Source organism: Pipistrellus hanaki (genome assembly GCF_964339955.1).
Source record: "Pipistrellus hanaki genome assembly, chromosome: 7".
Classification (NCBI taxonomy): domain Eukaryota; kingdom Metazoa; phylum Chordata; class Mammalia; order Chiroptera; family Vespertilionidae; genus Pipistrellus; species Pipistrellus hanaki.
The window spans coordinates 71,624,355-71,643,018 of NC_140509.1; the positions used below are offsets into that span (position 1 = coordinate 71,624,355).

General features: G+C 34.5%; 1 protein-coding gene across 2 annotated transcripts in view; it reads right to left on the reverse strand.

Moving 5' to 3' along the window:
* Window positions 1-18,664, reverse strand: part of LAMA2 (laminin subunit alpha 2) — a 447,053-nt gene that overhangs the window by 191,784 nt on the left and 236,605 nt on the right. The window contains exons 15-18 of one of the 2 annotated variants that reach the window (XM_084889597.1): window positions 14,370-14,481; window positions 9,063-9,116; window positions 8,756-8,869; window positions 3,543-3,670 (exon numbers count right to left, since the gene is read on the reverse strand). In XM_084889597.1, coding sequence (XP_084745723.1) covers window positions 3,543-3,670; window positions 8,756-8,869; window positions 9,063-9,116; window positions 14,370-14,481 — 408 coding nt within the window. The remainder of the gene's footprint in view (window positions 1-3,542; window positions 3,671-8,755; window positions 8,870-9,062; window positions 9,117-14,369; window positions 14,482-18,664) is intronic. The other variant, XM_084889596.1, reaches the window with a different exon arrangement.

Sequence of the window (18,664 nt, forward strand, 5' to 3'; positions counted from 1 at the left end):
AGATAATAATTTAATAAAAAAAAATAAAAAAATAAATAAAATTAAAAATAAAATAAAATAAAAAATAAACTTTCTATGAAAAAAAAAATTTTTTTAAACTGCCCGAGTCCTTACATTTGAGTTAGCATCATGGTTGCCAAACCCCAGGGTCATTTTTACAATGAACATTTACAGTTTGTCTAACCTTGAGTTTTATTAACTATTTTTCTTTGCTTTTTGTCAATGTCTCTGAAATTGTTTCTATTTCTATGGCCCCACTGGAAGAAGAACAGGGAGGTGAATATATGGGTTCTAATATTGGTTCTGCCACAAGCAAGCTGTATGATCATGATCAGGTTATTTAATTTCTCAGGAGTCCAGTTTTCCATTCTGGTTTATGGAATTAATATGATAGATCATAATCACCCATATGGACATAAAACTTGGTATAGGAAAGTACTCTAAATTATCTAACACAGTCTAAAATGTCTAAAGAATGTTGTTGAATGTTTACTTAAATTTACCTTTTGCCTCAGAATAATGTTAGAAAATAATATTTTATATTAGAACTATTAATTTCAACAATAATTCAATGTGGCCCTGGGGTGAATCCAAGAGTCAGCTCTAGAAGTGGTCCATTTTTTCAGGAAGATAAATTTTAACATTCCTGATGCACTCAAAGAAGTACATATTCATAATATTAGTAGGTAGAATGTACTGAGTGTCTGCCTTCTGTCCAGCTTTGTGCCAAGAATGTCTCTAATTTTATTATTTAATTGATGAAAATCTATGATTATAATAACTACTCAAACTCATCTGGGATATTCAAGGAAAAACAATCATATGTTATTTTCATAAAATATTTCATCTCTAAGCTATGTGATATCAGAAATTAATATAAAACATTTGACATATTTATAATTTGATTTGCTTATCTAGAGATAAATTTCATGATCTAGCTTCAATCCATAGCTATAATATATACATCACCAAGATGAGGCTAAGTAAAGAGCAGACACTGTAAATAGTTGATGAAATTTATATATATATATACACACACACACTAGAGCACTAGAGGCCTGGTGCATTACATTAGTGCACTAGAGGGTGTGGGTTCCCTCAGCTTGGTCTGCGCCCTCTCGCAGTCCTGGACCTGACTTCTGGCTGAGTAGCACCCTCCCATGGGAGCGTACTGACCACCCAGGGGCAGCTTCTGTGTTGAGCATCTGCCTCCGGGTAGTCAGTGCACATCATAGCAACCATTTGGTCAATTTGCATATTAGGGTTTTATTATATAGGATATATAATTTGAATATTACATGCTTTTTTTGTATTTACACATCAAAATAAGTATACCAATACTTATCTCTATCTCCCTACACATCTGTTTTATTTAGCAATGTTATGTAAGAAATTTAGATCCAAAACGCTTGTGATCCATAAGATTTATGATCAGAGATTAAATAGATAAGTCTCCAAGTTAAAACTATCACTAAGCTTTAACTTATAGACAAAGGTTGCAGCAATCTCTAGCTGATTTCTTTTTCTTCTTGATATAGCATACAATAATATTTATATAAATATATCCATATTCAAAATATTATGTTCAATTTAGTCTTCAGAGTTAAAATAGCAGTAATGACTATTTTAAAAAGGAGACTTCCTCTAAGGTACTGTGTCCCATTATTTAATGATTTTAAAAGAAAACCTAGGTTATTAGATTAAAATAAATTTTTTCTTTCCATTACAATTGTGCAGTAAACTAGTATGTTAATTTTCCAAGTTGTTCTAAATTTAAGACTTTAGAACACTGGATACAAACTTGCAGGATTTTATAAATAAGTGAATTATCACTGTCTCCCAAAAATACCACATTTAAAGCTGGAATTTAAAATAGGTTACTACTCTATTCCCAATTCTACTTATAAGGGTAAAAGTATGTACATGTAGCCACGTTGAAAAATGAAGGTTCTTTAAATACTTGGTATAACTGATATTGCTACTATTGATTTTTTTAAAAAAATCTGTATAATCATACAAAATTGAAATACACAGACTTGAGGAAATACATTCATTGGGCGCTGGTACCTCAATCCCTTTGACACTGATGAATGGTGCTCTAATGCTTGCTGACTTTCTCTTTCCTTTCAGAAACACTTAGAGCCCATTTTAAGGTAGAAGCATGGTAAACAGAGAAGGACGAGCTATGAATGCCAACAATTGCGCAAAGTTCTTTCCCTAATGGCCCCTCCGCATTTGTAGTCATGTTGGTCAGACTTGAGGATTAATCCATAAACTCTACATATTCAATTAGTTATGTAATTCTAAAAATGTATTACGCTAAGATTCATATGGTGCTATAAGCTCTGCTGGATTGACAGCTGTGCTAGTTCATATGACTTCTGGCTGAGAAGAAGTGCAACACAAATCAGTGGAGAAAAGCAATCCCTCTGCTTTCTTCCTGAAAGGTAGTGTTGAACAAGGGATTTCGTCTATATTAGATGGTTCTGCAGAATTCATTCAGCCATAGTGAATGAATAGGTTCTCTATTGCATGATATAACCATTCACAAATACGCCAGAGAGCAAGGTTTGTGTCAAACTACAGTCAACATAGGCCACTAACCATTAATTGTGAAAGGATTTAATTTGTTCTCCTATATTCATTATTTTTCAGTAGCTTTCCCTTTTGCCTTCTTCCTCTTCTATGACACCCTTTGTTGCTACAGGTTCCTCAGTTTTGTGTCCACTCAGGCTCATACCTTAAACTTTGGAAATGATTTGATCACTAATATACATTAACTCAATTTCCCATTTAACTACTTTTAATGTTATTTCTTAAATACATTGTATTTGTTAAAGAAGTCTGCAATGTAGGCTGTAGAGGAAGGAAAACACATGGACTTAAAATTCCAACTCTAATATTTTATTTTAAAACATTTTCAATTTTTTTTAGAGAGGGATTCATCAATTGGCTGTATCTCTCTTACATCTGAATGTACCCTGGAGTATTGAACCCAGAACCCAGAAGCTTGGCATATGCCCGGCCCAGGAATCTACCCTATGACCTTCCAGTGTACAAGATGATGCTCCAACTAACTGAGCTACACTGTCCAGGGCCCAGGTCTGGTACTTTAGTGTTTTATGACTGAGCAAATTACTTGATAATAGTAAGCCCTTATTTTGGCTCACCATGTCCAACGACTGTTTTAGGTGCTTTGTGTATTTTAATTGATCTAACTCTCACAAAAACTCTGTGTGTGTATAAATGTGCATGTGGGCATTTGTATAAAATATATCTGTTCTTTGGAGTTAGTTTTGAAATTCTATTTGACTTCCATCTTTATGTACTAAATCAACTAAACTATAGCTAAAGTATTCAAAATTCTGCAGAATAAATAATGATAACTTTAAATATTTTATATTTTAAACATATTACATTCCTGAGAAACTTATGCACATATTTACTGTTTATGTGTGACAAGAGAGAGGGCACATTCCATATAAAAATGCACTTACAGAACTGGATGCCCAACTCTTTAGAGAGGTAAGTTTGTTACTCACTTATTTGATGGGATGTTGAGTGGACAGGCACAGGGCTGACAATCCTCAGCAGTTCCTTTGGTAGGATCGCCATAGAAACCAGGAAGACATTTATTGCAAAATGGGCCACCTGTGTGATCTCTACAGTTCTGAAAAAGAAATGCACATCAAAGTTTATTATTTTGGTCTCAAGCAACGTGTTACCAAAAATAGGTCTGCAGAGTCATTAGTCTGTTCCCTGCCAAGAATAATAATTTTCCACATTAAATGGTCAATTTTACAGCTGGGAAATAGCATTAGAAGTTAATTTAATACATGCTAGTTTCAGCATATGCAACTTATGAAAAGATGACTGAAATTAATTATAGTTTTTTGCCATAATGCAAATATTATGTCCTTCTTTCTTCAGAATGCATTTTTTTCTTGAGGAAATACATGTGCTTGTTCATGCACATGTAAGTATGTATAGTCATAGAGACTGAATAAAATATGTTCAATGAGAACTGTAGCCGATTCTAGGTACAAATTCAATTGTTCAGCTTAAAACTGCTGATTTAATGAGAACTGTGGCTAATCAAACAAATCCTCTGGGACTATAACCCTCTTACTTCAGAGATTAACTTGGACCTCAGTGGGCTCTGATGAATTGCACAATGCATTAATGTATTACATCTGTGAGGAGCTTGTTTGATGCAAACTAAACAATGAGAATATTGAAAAAAAAAGTTAAATATATTCCCATACATATTGAAACCACAAGGCACATAACAATTTCCCTAAGACAATTTTTTAAAAACTAAAACAGCATTTTTCTGTCAACTAGCAGTTATTAAACCCAAGTTCTTTTTAAAAATAAGAAAAATAATAATTTATATCTTTATTTCTTCATGTTAACTAAAATACATTTATCAATTCAGGCTGTGCTAACAAAACTCATCAAGACTGGCTTAAAGGTAAACAATCGAGTTAATCAAGCAGTGGAATTAGCTACAAAACTTTCAATAGCAAAATTTGATAAATTTGTATCATGTTTTGGCATCATGCAGACATAACTTAGTTCTTCGGTCTCCAATAGTACAATAAAACATATCTAATGCTTATTAAATATCATATATTATGGATTCATTATGTCTAAAATACATTTTTAATTTTATAAACATTTATGATTAAATTTTTTCTCATGTTGAAAAGAGTTCCTCACAGCTTAGGGGTGTAAAAAAATTATTGTTATGACCAATAACCAAATAGGAAATAGCTAAAATATAAATTCATTTTAAACTAAAGTAAAATGACCATTGGGATAGCCACCTTAATTTAGTGAAAATCCTGAATTATTATTTACTTCAGTATATTTTTAAGTATATATTTCAAAAAAGCTTAATTTTAATTATATTTAAGGAGTGGATTTAATAAAAACACACAGAAATACACACTTTTGAACACAGCTTGTTATGTTCCCCAGGGAGAGAAACAGATTCTTTATCGAGCAGAAGATATTAAATGAAAATCCAATCATTTAACTCTCTGAACCTCTCACTTTCATTCTGCAAAATGAGGAAGCTAAAGCCCAGGATTTATGGAGTTTTCAAACTCTGAAATCCCATCACAGTTTCACAACCACAGGTGAAGAGGTAATTCTTTAGTATCTGGTTAGACTAGAAAGTAGGTTTTTCTTTAAGGTATTTTAAATTCTGTCTTGAATTTATTTAGTAACCCTCTTTCAAAGATAGCATAGAGGTTAACTTCACTATCAACAGTTGTCTAAATAAGCATATTTGGATGGAATGTGCAAACCATGATTCAGTTTGAAGGCTTTCTTCTTTGATTTCATCTCGTTATTAGTTCCTTTCAGTTTCTAGGTTTAGCTCACATTGTCTATTACTGAAAAAAATGTATGTTTTTGCAATGATCTTTTCCTATTATCATAATGACATGATCAAAATGATCTCTTCAAAGACTTAGAGGTTTTAAAAAATAAAATCGTGAAACTGATTGTCTTAACCTTGTTGAAAATGGTATTTCCAAAACTTCACTGAAAACCTGTACAACACAGATAACCTGTTTAACTACTGATTTAAAAGAGAAATAATATGTAGCAGCTTCTTATATTTCCTAATGTCATATTTCATTTCATGGAAATAATAAAATCAATCTTAAAACCCAAGTGTCTTTGCAATTGTAACTATAAAATTGCCTTAGATAACAACATACTGGAAATCAAGTTGTAAAAGATAAAATGGTTTGCTCCTGATGACTTTACTCTGGTTATTTTTACAAATGTCCTGCTACACAAGTGGTTTCCTAATGTCTGTTCACATCACATAGCACAAGAACAATGAGAAGGGGAGAGTACACAATCTTCTCATGTGGCTCTGAATGTTTCCTGGGTCACTTCAAAAGGACTTTGAGTTAAAATGACTTTTTCATATAGGTCCACACTATAACAGAGGTCTGGATTTTGAACTAATATCAAAATATATTTTAGTTAATTTCTAATCAGATTTCAAAGCCAAGGTAACTAAAAAGTAGTTTATCTGTAAATTTCATAACATCTTTTTTGATGCTAGGGGAAAACATCTGTATGTATATGTGTGTGTGTATATATATATATATATAAAGGCAGTGACCATAATGACCTAAGGCTCAACAGAACACTGAAGTCAGTCCTGAAGTCAGTGCTGTATTCCTGTGGCGCCCAGCACTGACTGCTGCTGCTGCTGCGGGTGCAGCGACCCAGCACTGACTTCTGAGGGGGCTGCAGATCAGGCACAGAGAGAGGCCTGGAGAGAGAAGCAGGGTCTGATCCGTAGCCTCCATGGCAGCTGTTGATCAGCCCTTGCCTCTCTATTTCTCTTCGGATCTGGCCAGCAGCACACCTCTCTTTCTCTCCAGGCCTCCACAGGGGCTGCTGATTAGCCCCACCTCTCTGATCAGGCTCAAAGACCCTGACTGGCATAGAAACCAACCAATCAGAACCAAATCTGGGTGAACTGTGGGGAACCAATAGCTGCCTAGGAGGCAGAGCTTTTTACACTGACTGGCATAGAAACCAACTAATCAGAACCAAATCTGGGTGAACTGCAAAGGCAGAGCCTAAGGTGGGGGCAGAGGAGGGGTTTTAAGGCAGTTGGGGGTGAGATCAGGTCAGCAGGGGAGGGCAGTTTGGGGCTATCAGACAGGCAGTCAGAAGCAGTTAGGAGTGTTCAGGCAGGCAGGCAGGCAGAGACATTAGGGGAGATTGGGCAGGCAGGCAAAGGGGTTAGGGGCAATTAGGGAGGTAGGAAGAAGCAGTTAGGCAAGCAGGCAGAGGCAGTTAAGGGTGATCAGGCAAGCAGGCAGGTGAGTGGTTAGGAGCCAGCAGTCCCAGATTGTGAGAGGGATGTCAAGTTTAGGCCAATCCAATTGGAGGAGGTGCAGTCTGGGCCGAAGGAACCTCCCCCATGCACAAATTTCATGCACCAGACCACTAGTAAATAATAATTTAAAAAAAGAAGCTAAAGTGATGATCAGCTGAATAGTAAAAATATCCTTGATATGCAACATTCAAATATTTTTCTCTCTGTGGATCATATTAGAATCAATGTGTTCAAAATGGGGTGTCAGCACTTTGCTATCAATACTGTTTTAGATAATGATGAAAGCTGCCAGAAAATACCTAACGATTACCTATTTATTAGCTACAACAGAAAACCCAAAAAACACCAGATTCTATCAGAATCTCTACCATTTCCCTAAGGTTCCCTCTGTTTTTGAAGGTGGGCTCCCATCTCTCTGTCCGGGAAACATTTCATTAGTAGAAAGCCTCAAATAACCTTTGCTCCCCCCTTTTCCCCTTTTAAAAATATGTTGAATGAAACTATTTTATTCTTAAGAAAAAAAGACTTCCATCCTTGGAAATATCACAAAACCAAATGGGCCAACAGAATGATTTGATTTAATACTAATGAATTCAACATGAAATATTACTATTGGGAACATTCCAAGCCTGGAAATACGATATTTTTATTTTTGTCTTTCTAGGTTTAAAGAAAACAAATCCGTATTCGTTTTTAGCTGAAATTTCCTATTGCAAGTTAGTGAAGGTATTTAAAGGTAAAAATATTTCCCCCCAGGTACATTTTAAAAGTCTTGTGGTATAATTAGAATCAAAATCACTTAGTCTTTCTATTCATAAAAATGCCATTTTAAAAACCTACTGCTCTACAAATTAAGACTATCATGTTTTATACTGCAATGCAATTAAACAATCTAATATAAGAAAACAGAAAGAGCATCAATAGTTCTAAATGCCAAGTTACATAGAAACAAAAGCCCTGAATTTTCATTTTGGATTTTTCCCAGATGCTTGTAAGTAGAAGAAAAAGGGACGAAATGAGTAAGAGAAAGAACATTAAGAAATACAGAAAACCGAGTCTGCCTGAAATTCTACAGGGAAATGAGAGTATGATATCCTCCTACACTGGCACGGTTTCAAATTGTGTTTCTGTGAGACTAATGAAATGAGAAGTGTTGTTTCAAGCTTCGTGCCATGTCAGACAATATAAAACTGACATGCCCTAGAGTTGATCAGAATGGTCTATTCAGTGCAATTCTCCAATCCAAAGCCTTCTTAGAAGGATAGGAAGTGCTTCACTCTCTGTAGAGCTGTTCTTCTTGTTAAATGTGTAGACTTAATTGTATGAGTAAACAGCTCTGATGAATATGTATTGCATATACTTATTATTTTAATCTACATGTGATGCCTTGTATTTAGTTAAATGCTGCAATTTAAAAATAAAACATGCATGCAGTATGCTCTCATCTTCAATGTCAAAACAAACAAACAAATTGCAGCTATTGCATAGGTTATCATTTACTTTCCATGCCAAGGGGATACAAATCATTTCCTGTTGGAGAAGTACGGTCTATGTTTGGTAGATTTATGGAGGGGATTAAAACCATGCATTTTCATGACAGAAGTGTACCTCAGTCATTAGTTGTATTTTATTTTGATGTACCTGATCCTAATTCAATTTTTCGCTGAATAGGAAGAAACACTTCCTAATACCTGTTTTTCAGGGAGAGCACATATGAAAGAGCATTCTCAACATCCAACCCTGTTCAATATAAAGATCTCTGTCAAATCACTTCTTGACTCAAGTGCTTTCGGTCACGAAGGTATTGATTGAAGTGCAGGGCCTGTGGAGCTGATTCCAGCCTTGTCAGTCAGCATCCACAAAGAAGAAAGCACTTACCAGGCATTCTGCAGTGATGTCATCACAGGAATCCGCATGACCAAAGCATTGGCAAGGTTCACAGATGCCACCAAAAACAGTGCCATTGACTCGTCTGTGCCTAGGCCAACAAGACTAAAACAAAGATAACGTTTCAAGTCAGTCTCGGGAATTTTTTATTTTTATTTATTTATTTAATTTTGGTCTTTCATGGGTAAAGAAAAATATTTAGGCAGCAAACTCAACAAATGTGCTTGTCAAAGCTTTGCTGAGTTATTGAAACATTGCTACAGAGCTATTCCTCCTGACATTGGAGCTTCGTACTGACCTTAGCGTTATTGGCAGGTATGAGATTAGAGGAAGCATTAGCTTGGAGTCTCTTCTGAAATAGCAAAATAAAGCAGAGATATAAAGAATTGAAATGTGACAGTCTTGAAGTAAAAAGCACAGACCAAAAAAAAAGAAGGAAAAGTACCGGAAATAAAAGCAGCCAACATAAAAGGATTCTTAAAAGAACCTTAGCCTACCTTGGCAACTCATGTCAACCCAAGGAATGTTGATTCGCTGGAATGCACTACCTTTCCCACATACTAACTACCCTTAACTCGGTCCCCTTCAGAAAATCTTCGCAATAATTTGGAAGGCAACCCACTCTTACATTTGATTACATACACTGCTAATTTCTCCACCTACATAAATCATATATTTCAATTCCCATTTCCTTCATCCTATTATCCTTTCTCAATTTTACACAAAAAAGTCTATGATTTATTTATTATACACTCCCTTCATGTTTTGTTTTATGGTAGTATCCTACTAAAACTTTATAATCATTATTTTTTAAGTATGAAACACTTTATCAGATAAAGCCAGAATTCTGATTTAAAAAGGATATTTGGGTCTTAGAATATCTGTGTGTCCATGCCAGCTCTAAGACCACCATCTCCCTTAACTAAGTTTCCCTCCTACGGGGTTACTACAAACTGGGTGGGATATAAAATAGGGGGCAACATGGCTGTCCTCTAGGAGCTTATGATCTCCCTCAAATTATAACTGCATTCTGTGTGTGATTTACTTTATTTCTGGATGGTTAACTACAACATAATATTTCATGAAAAGACCTTTTTCCCCCAGTTGAAATGAAAACAAGAGAGAAATCACTGAAGTAATAAAGTATATAGAACTGTATTGTAGAAATGTTCCTTCTGCTGGAGGAGCTGAGGACTCTTAAATTTGAACACTGATAACAAACACATAAAAAAAAAATGATGTGCCAATACTTCACATCTGAAAGAAAAGCAAAAGCAACCTTCCTCTTAATCGGGCAGTACAAAAAAGAAGGTGTTAATTTTCTGTCCCTTCTAATAATTTCTCTCTGTTAAATTTTTGTGACCCTATAGATTCATTGTAGAAGAGATTTTCTTTTGTGATATATATTGCTAAAAACTGGGAAGCTACATATCCAAAAAGGGGTAGAAATTAAGGGTGTTGATATCAGAGAGAGAACTGATCTAGTGCGTTTAGGACAAATAATCATGGAATTATTATTTATAAGCTTTATTTTATACTCATACCCAAACCTCTTAAACTTCCAAACTCCTCACCTCTCCCTTAGCCAGTGATTTCATTGCATTAGCCGCAGAGGCACTGGAAGCCACTGGGAGCCATCTTTCCACTACTAAGTCCAAAAGCACAGATGTAAATTGCCATTGGCCATATCCCCCTCCAGAACAGTGGGACAGGGCATGCAGGATCTCTCATCCTCTCAAAGGAAAATCGTCCCACTGGCAATCTGTATCCCATTATCTATCTACATTTAGGCCAGACAGATATGCAAAGTTCAATATTGTCTTCCCAATATTCTTTCTGTGCTGCATCAGTAACAGCTTTCTTTTCTATCTGATCGCTATTATCAAATCAAAAAATGATCAAGTATCCTCATCAAAACTTAACTAACAGAAATATCAAAAAACGACAAAATTAGTTCCTTCATATACAATAGCTTTCCAGTTACTTGCCTGCCACTTTTTTCAGTAAAACTCTTCTAAATTGTTTTTCTTCCTCACTTCCCTTTCATGCTGCTTACTCCCCAGCCCCTCCCATTCTAATCCATCTTGTGCTGCCACCACTTATTGAAAACTGCTCTTGTCTGTGTCACCAAATTTCAGGTAGCCAAATCCTAGGGACAAGTCTCCAATTACATTTTATCTGACCTCTCGTCAACATTGGTTTAGTCGATTCCTTTCTCCCTCAACACCCTCTTCTTGTAACTCTCATGACATCCTAGTCTCCAAGTTTCTGCTTTTCCTTTGCTGTCTCTTCTGTCTCCACTCCACTTCTTGTCAGAAGCTCCTGGAGAGTGAGTCACTCTTTTCATTTTTATCACACTCTCTCCTAGCCAATTGTATGCAGTCCCACCATTGACGAGGCTTCCAAATGCATATCTTTAGAGCAGACAGATATGCAAAGTTCAAGAGCTACATATTCCAACTTTACATTGAAATCTATACTGCACAGGCTTCTCAAAACCTAGTATTTCTAGAATGGGCTGCTTATTTCAGCTACCTTCTAGCTCAGTAAATGGCATTACATCCAATTCCCCAAGCTAGTAATCTGACTCATTCTTAAACTTCTTTTAACTTTCCTTTGGCATGTAGTGTATCAGTAAGTCCTACTGGTTTTGCTATCAATATATACATATTGTAAAATAAACACTTCTTTCTACCTTGCCTGCCATTATACCAATACAAACTATTACTATAACTTTCTTCTGCCACAAAAGCATATCAATTATTCTTGCCCTCTATATTATGTTTTCATACTGTAGTTATAGAAACTTTTTCAAAAAACATAACTCAGATCATGGTACCACTCAGCCTAAATAAAGCCTTTCATTGATTTTCCATTGCACTTATAATTAAGTCCCATGTATGCAAAGCTCTGAATGGCCTGGCTGCTTCAATCACATCTGTGCCACTCTCTCCCCTTGCTTGCTCAGCTCCAGCCATACTTGCATCCTTTCAGATGCTCTATTCCACTTTTTCATCAGTTCCTTTTACATCTCCATCTCAGAGAGCCTTTCCTGAGAGCCATTTATAAAGTAATCCCTTCCATCTTTATCTTCTGACACCCATTCTCAGTACTTCTAATGAGGCACATGTTTATTTTCTTCGTGGAATTTATCACTTGTGTTTAAATCTGTTTTCTGGCATGTTATCTAGCCTTCCCCTAAATGTAATGCCCCGGAGGACAGGGACCATATTTGTATTTCTCATCACAGTATCATCCATGTCTAGGACCTTGATTGTCTCAAAATGCATGGTCACCAATATGTGCTAGCTAAATGAAATTATGAACACTTTTTTTTTGTCTCTGGCTTTCTTGTGTTGAATTTATTTTATTTTATTTTTTTTTTCTCATTTTTAAGTTAAGGTATTATATGTGTACATACCTTACCAATCCCCACCCCCACTCCCATATATGAACACTTCTAATGAGGGGGTTAATTGTTCCATTCTACACAAGAGGAAACTGAGTTCAAATGCTTCTTTTTATTCAGTATCCCACTTTGCTTTCACTTCCTCACCTGGCCCACCTGTCAAGTGAAATAAATTATGGTGATACTTTAGAAAACAGAAAATATTTGAAAAACAAACTGTAGAGTAACATAGAACTCAAGTAGAAATGAGAAAAAGTTATTTTGAAAAAACATTGTGACCCCAAGTGAAATAAATGAGGGTCATATTATAATGGAGTCACTTAATTTTTTTTTTATCAACCTAGAATTAATTAAGTTCTTAAGGGGTATGTGGATATTAGTGTTAACAAAACTAGAGTGTCTGGCCTTATGAACTCAGTAAAAAAAAAAAGCAAATAAAGTCAGAAAAGAATAGGAATAAATAGTAGTGAATCTAGAGATAGGAAGGTGTTATTAGAGATGAAATATGGAAGTTTGCAAGAAACTTTAGAGCTCCAGAATTTATCATCTTCTGATTCAATGAAATTATTATTTTGTAGACTTCAAAGATAACTTTGTTTATTGAACAATTATTGTGTGAGAGGCACAGGTAGCTTTTATTATCCCTCCTCTTCTTTGTTCTGATGCTTGCATACTTCTCTTTTCCTACCTAATAGTTATCATTATTTAACATGCAATTTTGAGGTTTTTTTCACTTCAGGATACTTTCGGTGACATCTCTCTCCACTGGAATTGCTCACCTCTTTGAATGATTATTGCACTTATGTTCTGCACCACTTACTGGTCTCTTAATTATATAGTGCTGTGATCCAATTTTTCATAAGTATTTATTCTTTCTCCCTAAACAGATTGTTAGGTCTTGAAGGATAGGGATTCTGATGTAATCTTCTTGATAATCCTCTCAGCATCTAATGCATAATTTACCAAAGATTCTCAATATTTTTTTTTAGAAGAGAGTAAATAAGAAATGAAAAGTATAGCCAATTAAACAACTCTAATATTCAGACAATTTTATATTCCATAGGCATTTGGCACTTGTATAAAGGATGATGAAGGGTTCTGAGAATTACTAATGTGGGAATAAGTACTAAAGCAAGAATAGGATCAAGGAATTTATTATTCCAATTGAAATAGAAACTTTAAGGTTCAAAGAGAGCTTTCTGGTTTGAAATAAAAAACTGCTAGGCTCTTAACAAAAGAATATGTTTCATCAAATACAAGCAAGTCTTTTACATGCAAAGTCAAATTTGCATTGATAGAGTTAATTCAATTCAAGTATTGTTTTTCTCTCTTGACATGAATTTTAGAAAAGGGAGTACTTGCATGAATTACATTTCGTTTAATTCTAGGTAGGTAAATAGGAGTCCAGTTAAAGAAAACACATTTTGCCACAAATATGAATCTAAAGCCTGTGTATCCTCTTGAAGAGCACATTATTTCAGAGCACAAGAGAACTGTCAAGGCAGGCCATGCCTAGAGTATTTCTATAAATGGCATAATGGGTAGTGTGCTGAAGTGGAACATCTTGGTACACTCAAATGATTCCTTAAGGGCTTCATTTTTAAAGAACTTAAGCTCCTATTTATCTGCAAGCCATGCTCTCTGTCAGGGAATTGGTGTTTGCAGTTTTTGACCAGGTTTTAAATAAAATCAATTTTCAAACTACCTAAATAAAATACATAGAAGTAACTAAAAATTATTACCTTAAAATGACATACTGGTATTAAGTAAGAAACATTAATATTATTGTGAATCTAGAATATTGAGACAACAATAAAAACCTCAATCTTTAGCTACTAAACAAATCAAAGACCTGTGGGTAATTTCTTCCATATATTGTGTTCTTAACATTTTAAAGATGGTGTCCTTTAGATGATTGCAATTTTGCTGTATTCTTAGGAATACAGTAGAGAAAGAGGAAGGCACAAAAAGATTTAAAAAATGAAGAAACAATTTCAAGAAGACATTATGTGAGTTGCATTCTAGTTGAAAGCCATGACTTTTTGGCAGACAGTCAGATTTCTTCTTTAAGTAATATACTTTCATTTGATTCTGCAATCTTTGACATAAAAAGACTAGACTCTTTTTAGAACAATTTATTGAAAGAAATGATGAAGGGACTTAGAATGCACTGAGGATATATTCCTGCAAACTTACTTCACAAGAGGATCCAGTGTACCCTGCTGGACATTGACAGACTTCCACAGCTGACGCAAAGCCTCCATCGGTAGGATAGGGAACAGCAGAGTCAAGGCCAACAGAGCTCAACCTGGGGCAGAAGGAAAAAGAGATGGTAAATAGGTAAACAAGCTCCTATGCATTATATAGCTGAAGGAATAGTACCGTAACAGTGAGGCAAATATAAGCAAATTATCTGCCTTTATAAAGAAGGCTAAAGAATATCCATAACTTGAAGCTCTAGTCATTCGTTGTATTAAGTAAAGTCTGCTCAGTTAATAGTGTGCACAACCACTACCACCATGACATGCTGAAAAGTTATGAGAGCATTCTTGCTCATTTCTTGTTGTTTTTTTTTTTTTGGCTGTGTTTTGATTTAGTCCGTTTTTTATTTTATTTTTTGTTTCTTTGTTTAGAGAGAGTTGAAGATCACATATTTGAAAAGGTTTTTAAAACAGAAAACATTAATATAATTGATTTAAGTTAACGTTTAAACTAGAAAATCAGGAGGCAATAGGAATAAATTAGAGAAAGAACATGGTACAGATGATTTAAAAATGGAGGAAAAAGTAAAAAAATATATATATATATTCAGTATGAACCATTGAATTGGAAAATATAGAAGAAGAAAAAGGGGAAAAGAAATAATCTTGATTTATTTTTCTCAAAAATAAATCTGTACATTGGTAGGTAAAAGTCTAGTATTTTCAAAGTTCAGTGAATTAGTTAATTTGTTTTGGGCCTAAATGGAAATCATTGTTTTCTGTGTCTATGGGTTTTATTATATTGATAATCCTTTAGAGTCTGGTGATTTTAACAGAGTGATTTGATGTCACTTGTTATTTTGGGTCACAGCTAGTTTGGCTAAATTGAAAAACTGCTGTTACATAAGTTGTATACAACACACACACACACACACACACACACACACACACACACACACAAGTGTATATATATATATATATATATATATATATATATATATATATATTCTCTGAAATTTACCAGTTCTTAATCTCTCTGTTTCGATGTTGTCATCTATGTAATGGATAATATGAGTCTATAAATCATGAGCTTGATTAAAGGATTAAATTAAGTAATAAATAGAAAGTTCTTGATATAATATAAAACATGTAGTTGATTATTAATTAGTAGGCATTTTATATTTTCATTAACTGCAGAAATAGAATAGAAATGACTGAATGAGTAGTATAAGAAATACTATTTGTATCCCTCAAACTAGCTTTTCATCATTTTAACAAATTAAATAAATTTCAAACTTAAGAGCACTATTAAATGGCTGCTATTGATACATAATGATAATACTGATTTTTACAATGATTGATAGACCTCCATATCACATAATATGGCATCCTTTAAGCATAAGAAGGATGCCACTGACTCTTGCTATGGCAGGCATTTGTACTTCTTTTCTCAAGACTGGTGGTAGATTTTAATTGAATGGCAATTCATAATTAACAAAAAGCTTGCCAGTTTTAGGAAAGTAAGTGTTTCTTTAAAAGTGACAACCTTTCACAAAGCTGTAAATTTTTCAGCAACAAGTTTCTAAATCTTTATTGTTTTTATCTCCATTTACCAATCAGTCCTTTGATAGTGCCTTGAAATATGCATAATCCATACATGATCAGGAAGTAGAAAAGGAAAATCGAGTTTAAATCCCAGAAAATAGGCATTTGGACAGGGAAGCCAGATGCTAAAATTGTTAGCTGGCATCCTCTACAGACAAGCAGATTATCTTTGGCTACAGATGAACTCCTCCAACACTCTTTCTTAAATGCTTTCTTCTCTGGGAGTAGAGCTTAGACAACCTGGCAGTGGTAAGCATTAAAAATCACTGTTGTACATAGAGAATTTTAGAAAACCTCTAAATGGTCTTTTTTTTTTTAAAGTGTCATTGGAAATCCTTTTTTTAAACTGAGGTGAAATTCACATAACATTAAACTAACCACTTTAAAATGTTATTTAGTAGATTCACAATGTTGTACAACCTCCACATCTGTCTAATTCCAAACATTTTTATTAGACAAAAAATAACCCACCTACTAAATAATCATTTTCTATGTCATTCTTCTCCCAACCCCTGGTAGGCGAAAATCTGCTTTCTGCCTTTATGGATTTACCTATTCTGGATATTTCATGCAAATCAAATCATACAATATATTACCTTTTGTGTTTGGTTTCTCTGTGTTAGCATAATATTTTCAAGGTTCATCCATGTCTTAGTATGTATCAGTACTGCATTCTTTTTTATGGCTGAGTAATACTGTATTTTATGAATATACCACATTTCTATTACCTATTCACCTGTCAATGGATGTTTGGCTATCTCCATTTTTTATCTATTGAACATAGTACCACTATAAACATTCATGTACATGTAATTTATAAGTACCTGTGTTTAATTCTTTTGGGAATACATGTAGGAGTGGAATTTCTGTATCTGGCATTTTTTCTTAATACAAGATAAGCTTTGGAAGAGTTACTAAACTAAGGATAATTCTGCTTATGTTGACATGAGCATATGAACTATCCCTTGAGAACAGAGACCCTGTCATTTAAACTACGTGCCTGGTGTGATCAGCTCAATATATGCTCAGTGCACTTTTGTTGGATGGATGGATAGAGAGAACAACAGATAAATGGGGAATACATGGATACATGGATGAATGAATGGATGGATATTAAACTAAACACAAACACACACACTAGCACACACACACACACACACACACACACACACATACATACATACAGTGAATAAAACAAAAAATATTTTCAGTGAACTGTCAAATTTCATTTGTCTTTGAACAACAGATGTTTCTCTCCTTAATCTATGGAACCATTGGAGCTATTAGAAATTTTATCACGCAAACATCTTTCCCAGCAATACTCCACATTAGTATTCACTGAGCAATCCCAATGTTCATTAGGTTCTGCTATTTGTTAAATGGGATTTTAATGTGTTTAACAGTTTTAAGTGTTACTCATGAAGAAGGCTGCAGTTTGGGGTTTATTTTTCCCTCTTCTCCAATATGGTCATTTTCTTTCTTAAAACCAGGCTGCATTCATTTAAATAATACATAACACTGGCAATAATAAAGTACTGATATTTGGAGGTGCGTGAACTTATCGAAGATTTTCCAACTAAGTCAAATGTTTTAGCTGGCTTTTTTTTCACTGATATTATGACTTGGAGGAAGAGAAAATGCATAATTATATAAGCTGAACTGTCCTTGTTTACAGGTCTCAGACCCTGAATCCTTTCTCTACTTTTTCTTATATTGAATTCCATTTAATTCTATTTAAATAAATGTGATTTTAGGATAGCAACCATATATAACTTTTTTATTTTTTGCTTTTCAGGTGCTTTGTTCTATTTTGTTTTGTTAAAACAAGATGATGACTCATAACTCTTTTTAACCTCTGTCTTGAAGAAGTTCCACAAGGTACTAAATTTGAGGAGCCTGATCATTTTCATTCTTTTTGTAAGATGGGAACAAAATCATTCAGTGGCCCAGTCAATGTCTGAGTAGGCCAACTAAGAAAGAGCAAAACGTTTTCCCCCAAATATTTTCAATTCCATATCAATTAAGGTAAATGACAGACATAATTTTATACTGATGCAGCCATTCATCAAAAATACATTAAATGGTGCTCAGCTGGTGTGGCTCAGTGGTTGAGCATTGACCCATGCACCAAGAAGTCACTGGTTCAATTCCCGGGCAGGGCTTGATCCCAGTGGAGGGCATGCAAGAGACAGCCAATTGATATTTCTCTTGCATCAATATTTCTATCTCTCTCCCCCCCTCTCCCTTCCTTTCTCTCTAAAATCAATAAAGGCATTAAAATATATTAAATATTAATATCAGAATTCATCTCTTCCTTCTTTAGTTCTACCAGTGGGTACTGTGCAAACTTCTATTACACTGTTATATTATTGTCTGACTTTCATACTGGACTTTGCTTTATTTGAATTCAGTGATCATTTATCCATATCTGAATCCTCTTTGCTTAGCCTAGAACTACCATATCATAATAATCATTATGTACTGAGTGTCTGCTATCTTCTATTCATTATAATGGGGATTTGATGGACATCTCACTTAAGTATCAATGAACCCAAAGTAGTAATCATGTCTTTGTCCACATTTACAAGTAAAAATCCTCGGAGAGGTCAAGTGCCTTGTCCATATAATACAGTTAGCCAATGGTACAGCACAAATTCAAACCCAAGTGCAACTCCAAAAGCAATG